At 34.8% G+C, this 19,366-nt stretch overlaps 1 protein-coding gene across 1 annotated transcript in view; it reads left to right on the top strand.

Moving 5' to 3' along the window:
• The window catches only part of LOC121407609 (FH1/FH2 domain-containing protein 3-like), a 137,245-nt gene that overhangs the window by 86,995 nt on the left and 30,884 nt on the right, over positions 1–19,366 (top strand). The window contains exons 13-26 of the mRNA XM_041598766.1: positions 443–505; positions 1,347–1,895; positions 2,690–4,255; positions 4,782–4,814; positions 5,178–5,219; positions 5,876–5,944; positions 7,119–7,430; positions 7,979–8,071; positions 8,910–9,050; positions 9,616–9,780; positions 12,745–12,819; positions 13,839–13,895; positions 15,744–15,824; positions 17,341–17,400. Of these exons, the coding sequence (XP_041454700.1) occupies positions 443–505; positions 1,347–1,895; positions 2,690–4,255; positions 4,782–4,814; positions 5,178–5,219; positions 5,876–5,944; positions 7,119–7,430; positions 7,979–8,071; positions 8,910–9,050; positions 9,616–9,780; positions 12,745–12,819; positions 13,839–13,895; positions 15,744–15,824; positions 17,341–17,400 (3,306 nt within the window). The remainder of the gene's footprint in view (positions 1–442; positions 506–1,346; positions 1,896–2,689; positions 4,256–4,781; positions 4,815–5,177; positions 5,220–5,875; positions 5,945–7,118; positions 7,431–7,978; positions 8,072–8,909; positions 9,051–9,615; positions 9,781–12,744; positions 12,820–13,838; positions 13,896–15,743; positions 15,825–17,340; positions 17,401–19,366) is intronic.

The raw sequence follows: 19,366 nt of genomic DNA, 5'->3' as shown, positions 1-19,366 counted from the left end.
TTGTATAAAATATGATGTACAATTCTTGCTGTTGTTATCTAGTTTTGGTGGTATAGTCCATGTTCAACATACATTTTTTATTAATAAATCACAATGTTGTAAAAGAGAGAAAAAATTATCAAATTTCCAATATATTTTGCTGTACAAAGATTTTGTTTGTAAATCTTTTAATTGATATCATATTTACCATGATAATCTCTTCCATTTGAAGACTTTATAATGATTACAAATGCTAATAATAATGCATATTAATGAATGAATATTAATCAAACTTCTTAGTCAGGGAGCAGAAGGGCTATATGATTATACTTATTTTCTTTGATTGAAGCAATTATACATTTAAAAAAATGGTTTTGATATTGATTTTTTAAAAGGTTGTTTAAAAAAGTGTTTATGTTTTCTTTGTTTTGTATCTCTGTGATCGTAAATGTTGAAACCAAAGATCCTCTTAGAAATGAAAAGAATCAGTCGTCAGAATCTTCAACCAACCAATCATCATCTCGCAGTAAGTTTGGCGTGCTGTGTGATTGTTATTCTTCTGCTTGTAATTGATATGGCAGTATAAGGTTATCCAAGCAAAACATAAAATACGAACATTTAAAAGATTTTAGGACAAAGTAAAGTCACTTGTCAAGGAGAATTTCATAAATTAATGCAAACTTAGTTTTTGTTTTTGATGGTAATGATATGAACAATATCTCAGGTGGATAAATTCCTGATATAAGAAACATTATTATTGTGAATGGGTACTATTGCAATAATTTTTTGGAATTTATTTCCATGACAATTAGGCTGAACTTGAATCCATTTGGAGTTGAATATCTTCATTTTTCCAATATCAAATTTTGGAATTCATTGTTAGTATTGACAAGACATTAATAATATTCATATTTCTATAGGTGTGAAGGTGATAGTGTTATGATACCGTTTATTCAAATACAAACAACTGTTGTACTTCCTTATAACTCTTCCAGGACCGGTTTTTTTATCAGCCCATATTTAATGTCTGATTAGTATGAATATAGGGATAAAGAATATATTAGCATGAGATGAATGTAGTTGTCACAAATACAGATTTTGATAAACTGCATCTACAGGCATGTACTTTTGCAAATAGCTGTTAAGATATGCTCGAAGGTGTACTTTTGAAAATAAATAGCTGTTAAGATATGCTCGAAGGTTGATCTATTTCTGCACTGATATTATGTACAGCCCTTTAAGCATGCTGTAGATTGTTATTGGACTTTGTGGAAAGCAGTAGGATTTATTGAATGTATGATTTATTTACTTATTTTATTTTGTTTATTCATGTTTATTTCTTTATTTGAATTGCATTGGTTGCGCAGATGACAGCAATGCTAATGATGATTGTGATTTTGTTATGCGTGGACCAATGTCACCTTCTGTCGTCTTGGCAACAAGTCCAACAGATGGCCTTGCCTCCAAGCCGCCATGGTCGCCCGATGACCAGCATATTACCAAGAATGCAGTAGAGCACGTAGAGAGCATGGAAGGGGAGAGTCAGGAAAAGGGAACCGATCACCAGGAGTGTGATCCTGGTAGTTGTCATGGCAACAAAGAAAAGGAAGAAGATATTCCTAAAGAGGATGAAGATAATCTTGATCAGAATTCATCTGATCATAAGGATGAAGTTACACATCCTCTTGAAGAGGGAGAAGATAATAAAGATCAAGTTGAAGAGGCAGATGATGGTGATGAGGAGTACAATGACGACAGTAATAAAGATGATGAAGATGACAAAACTGAAGACCAAAATATTGATGCAGAGGGAGAAATTAAAGATGAAGATGGAGAAATAAATGTGGATCAAGGGGGATCCCCACCGGAAGATATATGTTGCCATGACGACCCAAAGGATTACAGCTCTGGTGGAGGTATTGAATGTGTGTTCATGTGGTACAGGATGCAGGAATTGGACCCCAAACTCAAATCACGGTCAAAATGGCAATTTTTGCATATAGATGAATCTTTATATTTGAAGAAAAAAAAATGGAGCAAATTTCATTAAAAAAAATCATGAAATTCCTGTGACATTCCTTGGTTCTGGTACCTTGCATGGTGTGTTTCATATATATATATATCTAATACCATATACGGCATATTTTTCACCTTGTACTTGAATTCTTAATTTTTTTCTTCACTTTGAGAAGAAGTATACTACGACAAATTAAATGCATGATGTTAAAGAAGAGAACATCAGTTTGAGTGTGTATAAGGTCCTTATGTGTGTTCATCTGTATAAGGGAGGGATTATTATAAAAGAAGAACTAACGCAAACTAGCATTCTGTTAGATACTGAAGAGTTCATCAATACTAAAACATGCCATTATAAATCTAATAATGTAGAGTTATGTTATTGTTGTTTATTCAATATGTACTTGTAAATGATTCACAAAATTAAAATGTTGTGTTTGGGAAGGTAGTATAGTTTGTTTACATTGTACAAGTTGATAAGTTTAAACAGTGTGCCATGATTCTCTGTATAAATTTTGAAATCTTAGAACATTAAGCATGAAGAATAGTCACTTGTTTGGAATATTAGTTTACTTTTCAGTCACATTGTAATGGAAGCATGGTGTGCAGTGGTTCCTTCAGTTCACTTCACTACCCCACACCCCAGTCTCATTTCATCATGGTATTCATTCATCTTCCATTCCATCCTCTCAAGATCGTCTCAGGCCGGTGATTAAGGCGGAATCAGGCAAAGAGAATGGGGAGGATGAGAACTATGGAACCTGGCCCTCCCCTGCAAGGAGGCGGAAACAGTACGAGAGGAAGGCACAGAATCCACGGCAGAAGAAGAAGGATGAGGACGATGGGGATGACATCATGGCGTTGCTCCGAGGAGGGTCATCGTCGGGGTCGAAAAACAAGGATACAAACTCTGGAGGGCCGGTTGAGAATGGCAATGAACTGAACCACTCAGTGGTGGTTACAAGGACTCGTAAGGCTACTAAACCTGAAGAAACAAAAGAACTAGAGGATCGAAAGGAAACATCTGGTAGACCAAGAGAAACGGACAGTCCTGCTGATAAAAGGGTAGAAGAGAAAGCTGCCGAAAAGACAGAGGATGCAGCAAGCATTACTTTGAAGAGACCAACGAATGAACAGAATGTTGATGCTGCTGGAAAGGATAGAGAGATGAGGAATGTAGAAAAAGAGAATGAGACCAAAGTGGAGAGTGGTAAGGGTTCTAAAGGGGGATCGTCAAAGAAGCCTGTTGAGAGGCGAAGAAGCATCAAGGCCATGGTGAGCATCACTAAGGAGGAAGAACAGATTGTGGAGGAAACCAATGATATTAAACCTGATGAAACAAGCGACAAGTCTGCTGAAGAATCAAGGAAAGATGAGACTAAACAAGAGAATCTAAAAGACCAAACCATAGATGGGCCGAAGCTGAATGCCGAGGTTGAGAAGAAACACGAGTTGAATAGGGAGGATGGTAAAGAGAAAGGTCAGGAGAATGACAAGATCGAGAATGGAAGCCTCAAAGGCAAAGGAAGGGGAAGGTCGCAAAGAACCATGAATAATAAAATCTTTGCCAATGAGAAGGAAGATGACTTGATGACACTGCTTACAGGAGGTGTTTCATTACCAAGGAACTTCAAGACCAAAGATCACAAACACAAGTGTCCCGGGGAACACACGAAAAATGGGACGATTGAGCGTAAGAACGGAAAGGGAGGAGAGAAGAAGAAAGGGAAGGATGAGACTGATTTTGGCACTTGGCCAAGGAAGAAGAAAAAAGATGTTGAAGAGAAGAAGATTGATAAAGAGGAAGACATCATGGCATTCTTGAAGGGTGGCTTGGATGCAACAAACGATGCAGAAGAGGAGGAAGAAGAAGAAGTGAAGGGACACATCTGTGAAATTTGTGGACAGAACCTTGATGAGATGTATGATGAAGAGGAGGAAGAAGAGGAGAATGCGGAAGAGGTGGGAGAGAGGGAGGAGGAGGAGGAAGAAGAAGAAGAGGATGAGGAAGAAGACAAGAACAAGGATGAGTACTCGACCAAATGTGAAGAGACCCTTGAGGAAGTCGACAAGGAACCAGAGCTTTTCAGACGTCACACCCAGAAGGACAACAACATGGATGATCTGCTGATGATCCTTAGGAGTGGTAGCCAGAGTGTACCAACTCCAGATGAGGAAGATGATGAGGATGAGGAGGATGATGAAGGAGACGAGACCTCAACCTCTGAAGAAGATGTTACCGTCAAGGAAAAGCCTAAAAGTGAGTTCTTAGTTCAAAACCACAATCAGAAACTGTTTCTGTTCCAGATGTTTGCGAGAGAGATTATTTTGATGGAAAGGAAACCAATTAAGTAAAATTGAGTAAGAAAATTCATAAGCGAGGCAAAATGTTGCAAAATGATTTAATCATGATCCCATTACCCTTCCCAAACACATTCCCTTTGAAATAAAGCCATGTTTTCTTTCAATTATGCCATTTCCATTGTTTAATCATGTCATTATACATGACCTCAATAGCCATTACCATTTATCAAAGATTTCATATAAGCATGGTTAGATATTACCTTTATCATATACGATTGAAATATATTTTGTCTGAAATTACAAGTATTTAAATTAAGCATGGATTTGACCCTGACGTTCATCCATTATATTCATTTATTTGATCTGTAAACTCGTCTGCTCTGCTTGGAGTTTGGAAGTGAAGAAGAGGATTTTTTTTGCCTGAATGATCAGTCTTCTCTTAAATTACTGTTTAATAATTCTTATTTCTTTTTTTCTTCAAGGTTTGTGGGGAATGTCAAGTGAGAATATCAATTGTAAGTTTTATTTTTATTAAAGAGTCTCATTCTATGTACATGAAATATCCAAGTAGTTGTTTGATTCATAGAGTAGTGGAACGTGAATGTGAGCACTCAAATACAAGTTCCATAAATCTATTTCAATTCTTTTCTAATTTTGAATGACTGCTTTGTGATGATATGTATTATCATATAATGTGAGTTTAACGAAGGCTGTTGAAAAGTAACTTTCCTTCTCAGTTGCTTAGTAAATCTGAAGTAAATCTCTAATACAAAATACAATTTTCTACATTCTCTGTTAATTCAAGATCTTTATATGCTCTACTCATGGTTTCTTTCTTCTGCTCATGTATATTTTCAATCTTTCATTCCTCCCTATAGCTGATTCATCATCCATTCTCTATGGAGATACTAGTGCTGACAGTAAGTTACTATGTGCTGTCAATCCAGTGTTGTTAAGTCCTTTTTTCAGTGTCAAATTATAAAAAGACAATACTTTGTACTTGCGAAAAAAATGTCTTATAAATAAATCATTTTCAGAAAGGAAAAATACATTTACAACATATACTTTACAACATGAATGTATACAAGATGTAGTATATGTATGAATTAATACATAATAGTATCAGAGATGACAGAAGGGCGTCTTGGACAATGGAGGGGTGCGTCATGCAAAAGGTGCCCCTCCGGTTCTATCTATGTCCTCTTATGAAGGATTCCCTTTGGTTTATGTTGTATGCAAACCCTCAAGCGTTTATCATCTGTTTGTAAATGAATGTATTACATTAACACATTCTTTTGTTTGGCACAAGAATAACATCATATATTTTCCTGTACCTCTTTCTGCAATGTTCATGAGCACCACAAGTAAATTTTATTTCAAGTTATCATTCTTAATGCTGTACCAAGTTGTGGATGTCCCTGTCCCTATTATTGTATACAACTCTATTTTGTTTATTGGAAAACCACTCACAATACACGAGGCCACCTCTTCGTTGAGGTGGTATGTAATCAATTATATGCACTATCTTCGTATAAGTCACAATCCTCACGACTGTACCCCCTGAAACCCTTTCTAGAATGGGCTCGCCTGGCTAACCCTGAACCCATCTTGCGAAGGACACATTGGGGTCTGCTGCCCACTACATGTGAGTTATGGACAGGTTGCTGTAGTGTGGTTATGCCTGATTTCTTAATGTCTTGGTTTTTGCAGTTTTCATGGATTTTATAACAAAATCCCTCATCGCAAGTTGATTAGTTAGTCGCTCTTTGTTGTGGAGTTCTAGCTTCTGATTTAGAATGAAATGATCAATCCAGATATTTTAGATACATTTGTGATGGTTGCTGCCAAGAGTAATTTTGAATATCCACTCATTAGTTGACAGATGTGTGACTTGCAGTAGATGTTCGAGTGGTTAGAAAGCATGGTTTTGTTGCAGTTATTAATGTTGATAAAGTACCGGTAATTTGTTTCATTCGACGGCAGTTTGCAGAACAAAACTTGATACCTGTCAACGCAGAAGGACCAATCGCAAAGTCTTCTGAAGTGCCTGCATGGAATCCATAACATCTTGTGGTTGATTTATTACCGTCTTCTGTATATATTATGAAAAAGAATAATTAGTTTATAGATTGTTGAAAGTGTTATGCATCAGATTTTGCCAAATAATTTTTTCATTCATTTATATTTTTGTCCATTCTTTTGCAGTGTGTGTGGGTGTTAGTTCTCAAGTGCATGGTGTCCTTCAGATTGTATCATTTCTATATTTTACAGCCACGTCCGCATTTTAATATTTGGAGAGCAATTTCATATATATGCTCTGTTTTATTTATATATTTCAAATGTCATACATGATTACAAAATTTAATTGGAATGGGAAAAGTGAGTAGATTTTAGTTATTAATGTTTCTATAGGTGTGTGAAAGATATAAAAAAATTGTATTAATTGTAAATTGTATAATTTTCTATATTGTTTATTTACCAACCCTTTTTTTTAGAATCATTTATATTGATTCTAAGCCACGCCGGCCCGAATTGATTGGAGAGCTCCTTTTTTTTATGTGTGCTTAATTTGCAATGAATGTAATAAATCATTACTCCAGGGATAAAAATGCCATTTTACTTCAACAATCCTTTTGTTTTCTTTTTCCCACTCCAAATCACTCAAACTTTCCTCTCCTGCTTGACTCTGCATCATACCTTAATTACATCTGTTACATGTAATCATTATCCCCCTCCCTTGTTATTAATCCTTTTTTCCCCTTATACCTCCAAATTGTACTCCAACATTCCAAATACCATACCCTGCCTACCCCTAACAGGGATCCCTTACTGCCCGGGAGAGCTAGCCAGTTCCCCGTATGCCACACTCCCAAGACAGAAGCACCCTGTAACCACCAGGAGCTCCTCCGTTACCTCCAAGCCCCCTACAGGGGTAACCGCTACACCCCCATCTACCTCTTACACCTCCTCCACCACCCCTCGCTCCAGCTCTAGGGGTACGGAGAGGAGTTATGGTGATGGGAGGACAGATAGTAGTTCTACCAGAAACAGGAGCTCGGAGAGTAGTTGTACCGATAGGCGGGCAGAGAGGGGGACGGATAGGGATAAATACAGCTCCAGTTCAACAAATGGTACAAGTGCATGTTGTGTGTGCTCTTAATATCTTGATAAATGAAATTATATTCAGTGCTTTATAAGATATCACAATTATCACTCTTGATAATGAAAATATTAAAAGTAGATTACAGCATTAGCTGTTAGCAGAAATGAGTCGATCATTTTTGTTTTTTCTCCCCAACCATTTCAATTATTCTAGGGTGAATATCTTGACTCTTTAAAATTTTACTCAAGACTTCTGTTCTACATTCATAGGAATATAGAATATTTGAATCTTCCATCTGTAATCATTTATCATGTAAATTCCTTTTTACTGTGCTTACTTTTGAGTGAGATCAGACTTTTCAGTGTGAACTCATACGAAGTGAAGACAAGTATCTTCTGATGATTTAAGCAATCTTTTTCAAATTCCTATCGTAAAATTCATTGAATTTTTCACTTTTCTATTTTCTGTTTTATTTTGTTTTTTACTTTAGTTCAGAAAAGTGTTTATCTTTATTATGTTTGATTCCATGAATGTGTATATAACTGACTTACTAAATAACTTTCATCCCATTTTTAGACTCCTCCTATTCCCGATCAAACCGTGAATACCGTCGTTCGTCATCGTCGTACGAGCCTTCTTCAAGAAAGAGCAGTGTATCATCCCGACCTGGTGGGCATCTAACATCTTTTATTTTAAGTTCATTAAGAAGATTTATATTTCATTTTTGATTGAGGGGATATGTGAATTAACTAAAAAAAACTGGATGTACACTTATGCTATTTGCTTGTAATCAACACGGCACTATATTAAAATGGCTGGAATCTAGCAACGTTCTAACATGATATAATTCTTTTGTTTATAAGTTTGAGAAACCTATATATATGATGCAAAAGATCATATCCACAAAATCTTATATATATTAAATGATTTGTCTTAATAGATGAAGTATTCTGTTGAATGAATATTAAGCTGAATGTACTGCTATAAAATCAGCAGTTGTCTTCCGTCAGTTGAAATATAATCAGGATTTGCGATCATATTCTTTGATGAAACTCCAAAATTTGCAAAACACTTCTCACTGCATGGTTGGTCAGTAGCAATGTTGTAGAAATAGGAGCAAACTAACCAATGTAGAATTAGAATCAGCACCGTTAAATAGCAGTAGATAATAGTCTCAATTGTAGACAAAGCACATGAGTGTTTTCACTTCTCACCATTAAAGAAACTATCCAACATTTTCAATTTTGCAAAGGGAATGTGCATAAAAAATGGTTGTCAGAAATGATAGGCCTATTATTTGGATACTGGGAATGTCCCAATAAAGGGAACACTTAACATGAGCTGATACTGGAGTGTTGAATGAGCAAATATATCTGGGAATTTTCTACAAAACTGCAATGGTAGTTACGAGTTAAAAAAAAAGATGTTCATGAAATATGCTTATGGTTGTTTAATGCATCTTGAACTGCATGTTTTTCTCGCTCTTCTAACTGCTTCTGACGAAAAGCCGAACCTTCAATCGATGAAGAAAGGACGAGTAGTTACACGCCGTACTCGAGCAGCCGAGATTCGGTGCGACGTTCAGTGTCCACCGATCAGCCGTCATCCTCCTATTCCTCGTACAGGAGCGACAGGCTGTCGAGATTGGGTATGCGGGAATGTTTGTATCACTGTCTTATAAGATGAGCTGACTCTTTTATGCACCTGCTATGAACGGAATGACCATGCATGAATGTTAACATTTTCAGGGCAGAAATTACTTGAGGGTTGTTTTCAGAAAGGCAAGCAATGTATGCTTCTCAACATAAAAGTATTGAAAAGGCAAATCATTTGAATGAAATCTACATGGACATGAAGAATGTTAAGATTTCACTAATGAAATGTCCACTTGCGATACTGGTTGGGTTAACTAGGCTTGCGATCTTGTAAAATGATTAGCGAGGTATACTTTTTAATTTGTATTCACAAGTAATTGTATGTTAAATATTCACAGAAATATTATGTATAGTGTTCTATTTGATTGAATTTCAAACTCTTCTCAATACATTGAATAGCTAAAAGTATTACAATTGAACAAGTAGACTATTATAAAACATTTTTCCTTCTTTTTTAAAGCATAACTTCTCAATACTGTCTGGATGAAAATGTTGTATGTACATATACTGATATTCTTTATTTGCCTCCTACCCCATTGACCAATACCCTAATTATAGGAGACACTACATCTGTGGTCAATGTACCACGATCCCCCACTTCCCCCTCCTCCCCCTCCTCATCATCGTATAGCCAAAACGTCACTCCTCGATCGTACCGTCGCTCGACCTCCATCGAGTCTGTCAAGTCACCGACAACGAAGTCACCTACGACTACCAAGAAGGGTACGAGAGCATGTCACGTGTTGAGATAACTTGCGTTGAATCGCATGTTCAGTGTGGACTCTCACATGGATTGTTGTTAATAATAATTGTGATTTTTCAAGTGTCATGTACTGCATGATACACCTTACACTTTTAATATGATTCTTATTCAATAATGATTTTACATTTTTCCAGGTCATTATGATAACTGTGTATTAACTTGAATGAGACATGTTTTTTTCTCCCAGTTTGTACTAACTTACTCTAGAATTAACAGGATACAGCACTGCATGGGTGTTAACATCACGGTTCTTCCATTTTATCCCTATTTCATGTGATAACTATGCATCCCTTTCCCCTGTGAAGTCATGAAAAAGTGGATAATTGTTTAATGATGAATATTTGCCAGTGTGTAAATTTTGTATTTTTTATTTGATTGTGGAATACCGGTATGCTCTGTATTCTTAAGAAAATTCTTCTGAACATTTACTATTTTCTAACAAGTTCGTGATAACCACTGTATGTAAGTTTCAGCATGTATTTCTGTAAACCCTCAAGCTATCTTGACAATATTCACTTACTGGTTCAGTGTGGCAACTTTACAACCCCTTTGTTGACAACGACCAGTATATTTTAGTATGTCTATTGTGGTCATTACAGTCGTTGTGGACAACTCTCAAGCTGGGTGAATTGTTGTCTTTAAGAGTTTCAAAATGTGAACAATGTTCAATTGCTTACTGGAAACTTCAAACTTGGGATATGTAGGCCTACAGTAATATCAACATAAAATGTTTGTATTCTTAATTATTCCAATATTTGGTAATTTCACATCTACCTTAGATGTGCTAATCGAGAATTATTTTAGCCTCCTTTACTTCACTTGGAATAATCTAATCTTTTTATTCGAATCCTCTAGGATTAATTTTATGAAGGTTCCCAGTGGTGAATTGTCCAATAAAAGATTTGCATATTTTTCCCCCTTCCTACTTTCACTCCTCTTCATTCAAAAGCATTTTATGCACACAAAAGGAAAGAACGTGTTCACTTTGTGTATCGAGATGAAATGGACCAATCACAAACCACTTCAGATGCAGACTTTGACCCTGACAGCAACATGACATTGTTTAATTCCTTGCAAGTAATGAACTTTAATCCAGAGACCAATGTAGCAAACCAACAGTCTCCCACATCTTGTAAGAGAAGAGGACTTGTCCATTTTTCAAGTGGAGATGAAATTGACCAATTTGTAGAGTCAAATGATTACCTGGACTGCAACCTTACAGACCCCCATTTCTGGACATTCATTAGCAAATACCCCGAGGTCAACATAATGGCTCACAAAAAGCATTATTCGCCTTTAGATGAAATGAAACAATTACAAACTTGTTTTGATATCTCAACAATATCTGATACAGTGCTAAACGTTGATCACGATTCCCATTTTGACCTTATCAATTTTGAAGAATATCACACACACCAAATCCAGAACCACGTACACTTTATGACTCCAGATGAAACTGACCAATCACAACCAACTACACATAACAATATTGATTCAGGCAATATTTCAGTTAGTGATCCATTGATTATTATCCAACCTGCTTCTGACGATGAACTGAACTCTGACACCGACTATGAGGCAGACAATGATGAAAAAGATGATAATCGTATAGACATGACTAGACGACGTTCTAGTCTTAAACTGAGAGAAGAGAGTGATACTCTGTTCATTGAACACCTGAGCAATCTCATTTGTCAACCACGTGAGTGAAATAATGCAATTACTCGTCAATCACCATTCAATTTCATCAATCATTCAATTTCATCAATCATCATTCAATTTCACCATCACAGGTGTTCTCACTCATTCTCGGAATTTTGAATTATTGTCTGTCCACTCCTTTTTTTTCTCTCAATTTTTTTGCATTTATTCCTCATGGTAATGTGAATGATGACTTTTCATGATGGGAAATCGTTTTGAATGAAGATGGGGGTTTTTTTATTTTGATTTGGTAACTTGATTTATTTGTAAGATATGAGTGGGTTGTTTGGTCAGTGTTGTATCACTTTCTGACATACACATTTATACATCATTTTTTTTCCTTTCAAATAGGTTCATAATTAGTGAAATGTTTATTTACATACAATTTCATATTGGTATAATTCATCTGTATGACTTAAAATGGAACTTTTTAATGAAAACCTTGTATGTTTTCATTCACGATTGCGAAGTGGTTTCTGAATACTGATACACATTTGTCAATATTTTTAGATGGGTGCATGCTGTTGTGTATTTAGTCATGGTAACACTATGGAATGTTTTCACATTAAAACTATGCATGTAGAAAAAAAATAATTTTACTGAATAACTTTTTATTGTACCAATTGTTATTAGTATCTGCTAATTAAAAAAAAATACATCAAGATATCACATGATTGGTAAGTCAAACATAAGCAGTGTGCAAGAGAGAGATTTGTGGATTATGCTAAAAGGTTCACTGTAAATAAATAAAGTGGAATTTTCACTGTCATTTTTTCATTCCAGAAAATGGTGGATTCACGAATTGATTTTATTTATTTGTTTTGGTATTCGTATTTTGTAATGAATCTACTTTGGTATGGTTAATTAATGTTACAATATTTGATTAAGAAGCGTTGGCAAGTTATTAAAAGTTTGTTCTAGTATTGAGATGTTTTGGTGTTTTTTACTGTTCTATCAAAATTCCTTTTTTTTTCTTCATAACAAAATGAAGCAACAAATTCTAATTGTAATACTTCATAAATATTTTGTGTTTAGATATGTAAAATATACAACAATAGTTTTGATCGATCTTGATAAATGTCAAAATCAAATATTATTTACTTTTGGGGCCTAGCTTTATCACCTTATTTTCAGTTACTTCTATTATGATATTGTTGATAGACCCTTCTATTTTATGTGAAGTATTCATATTTCCATATTTTCCCCTTTCTGTTTATATTTAGAACCTGAGAATGATATAATGGCCCTCCTTTCATCAGGCGATGTATCTAAAGATAGGAGCTCAACTACGAGCAGCAGTAAGTCTCATTTCTCCTCATTTCATTCTATTGCTTTTCATTTCATTTGTTGCCAGCAATTGCTGAATTTAAGTATTATTTCAGATAATGTATTATATTTTGAATCTTGCCTCTTCTACCTTGAAATGTCAAATTTTAATGACTTTTCCCTCCATGTCACTTGCTTAAAATAGAAATGAGGTTGTAAAGTTATGAAGAGGGGGGGGTGGGGGCGAGATGAGGAACACTTCCCTAAAAATAGAAATGAGGTTGTAAAGTTATGGAGAAGGGGGGTGTTCCTCATCTCGCCCCCACCCCTTCTCTCAGCATCATAGATAATAATCACTATACCACTTCAAACCAATACAAAGTTTAACATAATCATCACAAGTCACAACTTTCTCCTTATCCCATTTAAACTCAGTCCATTACTGTAAATGAAGTCCATTGTTTGAAATGATGTCTGTGGTATTGGAACTTGTGATTTTGCAAAACTGTGGTTGTTACAGTCACCTTGGCAAATCATTACTCAGTTCTATATCAAAATCTGTATTTAAAAAGCATTATCCTTGTGCATCAGTAGAATTGTTCTACAATCTTGTTCATTATTTTCTTAATTCAGACTTTAACGATTACGATAGAGCACCATATTCTTTCAACCATTGTAACAACTTCCATCAAGTATTAGTTCATTTTCAAAAGATGAAATCCTATGGAATGTCATTAATAAAAAAATTGCTTCCTGCTTATAATCCATATTATGAGTTGAACAAAGTTTAGGTGTTGTGAGACAGTCTTTACGCTCTGTTTCATCTTTGTACTCAATTCATGTCTTTCATTTAATTGTCATGCTTGAATATAAACATACCATGATAATGAAATTAGATAATTACTTCATGTTACTCATTGGTATACTAGTAAATGTTCAAAAATTTCTTCTAAGATATGTCTTACTTCATTTGTGGCACATGCATTGAATCATCTGAGTATCCATTCCTTGTTTCTTCATCTTTCATGACCATCTGTTGCTATGTTAGCAGCCTCTTCATCTTCTAAACAGTCAAGTACAATAATTAAGCCCTCGTGGCAATTTGATGGTAAGCAGTCTGGAATGAAGACTAGCAACATGCATGCAAATGCTTTATAGATGATAGGACATGTTTCTCAAAGATACTGAGTTCTTAGACATCACATCAGCTACATGCTTGATGATTGACAATTGAATTATGCTGCATCATCTTTTGGTGATATGTCTAAAAATTCAGCTTTCTGACAGTTTATGAGAAACATCTCTTGGTGCATTATGGGTATAGAAATAGAGGAAAGTAGGCAACCTGGTTGGGGTTGCAAGTTTGCAACTTAAAAATCCCATTTGATATTTTCTTTGAAAAAGAAACCCTGGCAGTCAAGAATGAATTGATTATTTATTCAATCTAGGTGCAAAATACATATATATATGGAATCATGTAACAAATTTTTAGATCTTAACTCATGTAATTCTCTGTCTATTTTGTGAATCGGGGTGAGAAAAGTATTTCTAAGTTCTTGGCCTGATTAATTTGTAATTCTGATTTAAGACAATATTTTGTTTTTATTAATTAGAAAGCTCCAGTTTATAAATTTGAATTGAGCTCTATTCATTTTATCATATCATTCATATATATGTTTTATTCTGAAAATAGATGAGAAATATATTCATATAGATTTTGGAATGTGATACATAAAATCTTGACATAAAAAGCTGCATAAATGCTTGATGCTGCATGGCTCGTTGCATAATAAACATGAATGTCGGATTGATCATGCTTGCCATAGGTCTTTTGTATGATCAGTATCAGTGCTGTATAGATTACACATATATATATCAAATGCATCATCACACTTCATCCTGAAAATTGAGAGAATTCTCATCTGTTGAAAATTGAAAGCGTTGTCACTGCTTCTGAGTACCAAGGTTAACAAAGTTCCAACATTATTCTTTGAAAGAATTTTACAAATTTCTGTACAGAACTACATGAGTGTCAACAGTGGACACTTATTAAACGGAAATTTGATACTGTATACACTTTGAAAGAAAGCTTTCTAAATCAGCTATAAGCCACCTGTCTGATTAGAGCCAGAAGCTTGCTAAATCTCTACCCTACTACTCTGTCCTTCAAAGTATATCACTCAGGTAATAAAAATTGATTGCCATATAAGAAGTATATATTATTTATGTCAAATCAAAAATAGCAATAGTAACTTTGAAATTCCTTGTAAATTGTGCAGAAACTGCTATACAAAGATGCATGCTATTGCATGATGGAATCTTAGCTCTTATACAAGGTCTCATTCTAAGATTTTTTTTACAATAATTAAAGTTGATTTTCAGAGATCTGTGTCTTTGATAGAATGATCACATCATGCAACAGCTAATGTATGCCAAATTGCATATGGTCACATTGATCGCAAAAGGCATCAAATCTGTATTTATCATCAATTTCAAAAGGCATTAAATCTGTATGGAATATGAAATCCATTCAATCTGGAAATCAGTTGGAATGAAGTAGTTCTTTGAATATCTTATACCATTGCAAAATTATGAGGTCATGAATTTAGAATCAAGATTCATGAGGATTGTTCTTTGGAGTGATAGACTACAAATGTATACCTCAGAAGATATTCTTTCCAAACTAGCTTTTTTAACAATGAAGTTCACTATTTACTGAACTCAACTCTAAGATACTAGCGAAAGTATTTAATGAAGTACAAAGCTATTGGGGAAAAGAAAACATGGTTGAAAGTGAAATATCTTGATTTCTTACAAAAATCTGAATACTGTCATAAGAGAGTTACTGCCTTTTGGAGTTGACTTCTTAAACTTGGTATGGTATCCTTCATGATATATGCCTTGTATTCCCCCACTCCCTCTTTGTGGTGTCTTGTATGTATGACTGTGCCTGCAGAAGTCTACGACACGCTTCCTTCAACATCATCCTCAAACTCAAAGTCTAAAACAGACGATGAACTTTGGGAGAAGTATAACAGTAAGTTTGCATGTTGCATGCCTTGAATAACGATGATAAAGTCATCTAAATTCAATGATTTTTATCATTTTTTTTAATTAAGCGATAGAATCAAAATACAAAAATTTATGTTGGTGTTTTTATGCTTGGATCTATTTATGGGTAGCATTTCATCAACTTCTAACATCTGACAAGTTGTCGAGTTCTGTCAACTTTCCTTGATTTTGATTGGCTGAGAAGCACAGGGTCTGATCGTTACTATGGGAACTGATAAAATGTCCAATAAGCCTCTTTAAAGAAACAATCCCCTGGACATGATTCATTCCTCTGTTTAGGATAATTTTATTGAAATTATAACCTGTTGCTATGTCAGTTGGATTATACGATGCAAATTAAACATTTGTCACAAAGGGTAGATGATATTTTGTTTATTGAAGCTTTTTACCAATATGTCTGAATTCTATGGGATTATCTGATAAAAGTGACTTAAATAAATAGACACCTGCTCAATTTGAGAATACAAAAGTGACATTAAGTTGATATGATAAGGGTCTTTATTTTGCAAGAACTAGTCTATGCGGGGTGGAGATTTAATTTGATAACATTAGATTTTATTGAATATATTTAAGGCCATCATTAATACCCATTTAAAGTCATCTGATCCAAAAATAAGCTTCAGTAACAGCCAAAGTTCAATCTTACATGGTTTTGGAATACATTCCTCCATAACTGGTGACAGATTTGGTTAGCCAGTTTACAATTCATTCAATATATAACATGTGGTAATGGTAGATCCACAAATTTCTTAGTACCAAATTGCAAATTTGTATGGAACATAAAAATTGTGTTAGTGACAATGATTTCACCTATCCCCCAAAAAAATTGATTTAATGGGCTTCATCCCAGGGCTTCAACCGATTCAAACATAACTGCTGTAAAAAAAAAAGAGTTAAATGTGCATTATGTTAACAGGTACTGCATCATGTTAACTGTCATATCTAAAAAATATTCTACAAAAAATCACTGAAAAAATTATGCAAACCCTTTATGCGCATGCATGTAAGATTTCTTATAAAGTAGTAATGAGACAACAGTTTGAAATAATTTTTGTTTAAAATAAATGCCTTAAGTTGTAATGTTATATAATTGTGTGATTTTTTCCCATCAAGCCTGAATCATGTAGAGTAAGTTGTATGTATCTTGATGCATGGATATGTAAACTTCCATTTTTTTTAAGAATCAATACCACTTCAAAATTTTCCATATTAATGTTATAAAGCACTTACTATATAAATGCAACTCTGATATATTCACCTTTTTTCTATTATATGTATCAAAGCATAAATTCTAAGTTTTCCTTTACTGGCTATTGTTAAGATATAGTAAAACAAATTGAAATTGATTATAATTCTATGTGAAAGGGGTATTATTATTATTTGTCTTTGTGGAGAGGTAAACTTCATAAGTTGCCCTTGTGTTCCTCTATGGGTTTTTTCTCATTCTCATTTCATCTTCTAAAATAACCTTTATTTCTAAGGTGATTCTTATGCTCAGAAGAGGAAAGAACGACGAGAACAGTTGAGAAAATATCTAGAAGGTGACATTCTGAATGTTTTCCCTTCTTGGAGTGCACCTGCATGCTCTTTGTGTAAATTGTCCACACTTTCACTAGTCTTAGGGTGTGTTTATGCTTCCATTGCGAGGACAGAATCAGCGTTTTCAAACGTTGATTAAAAAATGCTGATCGTAAACGTTTATGCTTATCTTTTCAGAGGCGAAATCACTATCTCCAGCTGGCTTTGATTTGTAATTTTCGTTGAGTAGGAAAGCGATGTCAAATTGGGCGCGCCTTTTTCGAAAGTTTTTTTTTCCGAGTGGGTTATCACGTGAAGGTAACATGCGACCATGGAGCAATGCGACTATTTGCCCACAGATTTTCATCTCACCGGAAGCATGTACCAAATGACGTCATTTAAACACGTTTTCGATCGTGGTTCTGTTTATACTTCCCCAGAAAGTCTGATTCTGGCCAAACGACATTTACAAATGATAATGACGCAACCGTGTTTTGTACTAATCACGAATGGAAACGCTGATTCTTGCCTGAAAGGTGATAGCATAAACACGGCCTTAATCTGTTGCAGACTGGTTGATTATGCTATAACAAGACTTTCGATAGACCTCAGCTCAGCTACATGCAGTCTCAGCCTCCAACAGGTTAAGGGTTGTATCGATTGCATGGAAGAAAGTCCCAAAGATTGTCATTGCTGTTAATTCATTAGTCCATTGATATTCTGTATATCCCATAATATGGTTCGTTATGCTCTCCTTTCTCAATTATATCTGAACACTCTTTGTATGCCTTGGTGTAATTACAGATTTTCTGTTTGTCTTTCCAATGCAAATCTGGGCCCTGTCTTACAAAGAGTTATTGATCTGATCAATCTCTACTATTGAAATACATCAAAGTTAAAAATTGTTCTTATATAAAAAAAAAATGTACATAGTATCACCCAGGTAGCAAACAGTAGCACACTGATTTCCAAAGACAGTGTTGCACCAATGAGTTATCATAACTAAGAAAACACTTGGATTGGAGGATGCATGTATTCTTAAAGTTGACATTAATGATTTTCCATCTTTGTGATTGATGGGATCTCATGAGATCCCGCCTTTCGTTTGTTATTTTTTCTTGGTATGTTATGTAATTTAGATAGGGTTGAAAAAAAATTAGCATGCTAGAAATGCAGTATATTTTTATGTCACGTTATGGGAGTTTGAGGTATAGTTATTACAGCATATTTGATTAGTTTTATTCCAGAGGAGCTGTGCATTGCTGATAGTGAGTCTGTCTTTACAGAGCTGGATCCAAATGGGGGGGGGTAGTGTTTTTATTTTGTTTTGGTTTTGTTTCGCTTGTCAGGAAGTTTTGAGTAGAGTAAGCGTTTCTGAAAGTGTTAATGACCTTTCATTTACACGTATATAAATATTTGGCTTGAGAAAAATTGTTACCCCTTCTGACAAGGTTACCCCTCTCTCCTCTGGCAAAATGTGGATCTGCCTCTGGTTATTAAACTGCACATGTTTGGGTTTATCTGTGGTATAGTTAATATGAGCAGGGTGCCAATAGTCACTAAGACTTGATGACATTATTATGAAATCCTGCCATCTGTTGTCCTGATTTGGTGACAACCATCTCCCAAGATGCATCAGTAATTGCATGATGTATGCATGGTGATGTTTACTTACAGGAATCAATTTGTGCCTTTCACCCACACTTGTTCTCTTTGCTACCCTTACACATGTTTCTTTTGTCATACATAGAAAAACTTATTTGACCATATGATTGTCCATTATGACTGCAAATGTTTCTGTAAGGGAAGTCTCTTATGTATTTTTCATCTTTATCAACTGCTAGTCGATATATAAATGACCCCCCCAAAAAAAAAAAAAAACTAATTCTAAAGATAATAATATTGATAAATACTGGACATGTATGCATTTCACCATTTCTATTATTCAGACCTGTAAATGTAATCCACAGCACAAAATGGTATTCTAAT

This window comes from Lytechinus variegatus, chromosome 2 (genome assembly GCF_018143015.1).
Source record: "Lytechinus variegatus isolate NC3 chromosome 2, Lvar_3.0, whole genome shotgun sequence".
Taxonomy (NCBI): Eukaryota; Metazoa; Echinodermata; class Echinoidea; order Temnopleuroida; family Toxopneustidae; genus Lytechinus; species Lytechinus variegatus.
Note: the sequence above shows the minus strand (reverse complement) of the source record. Positions and strands in the feature narration are given on the sequence as shown.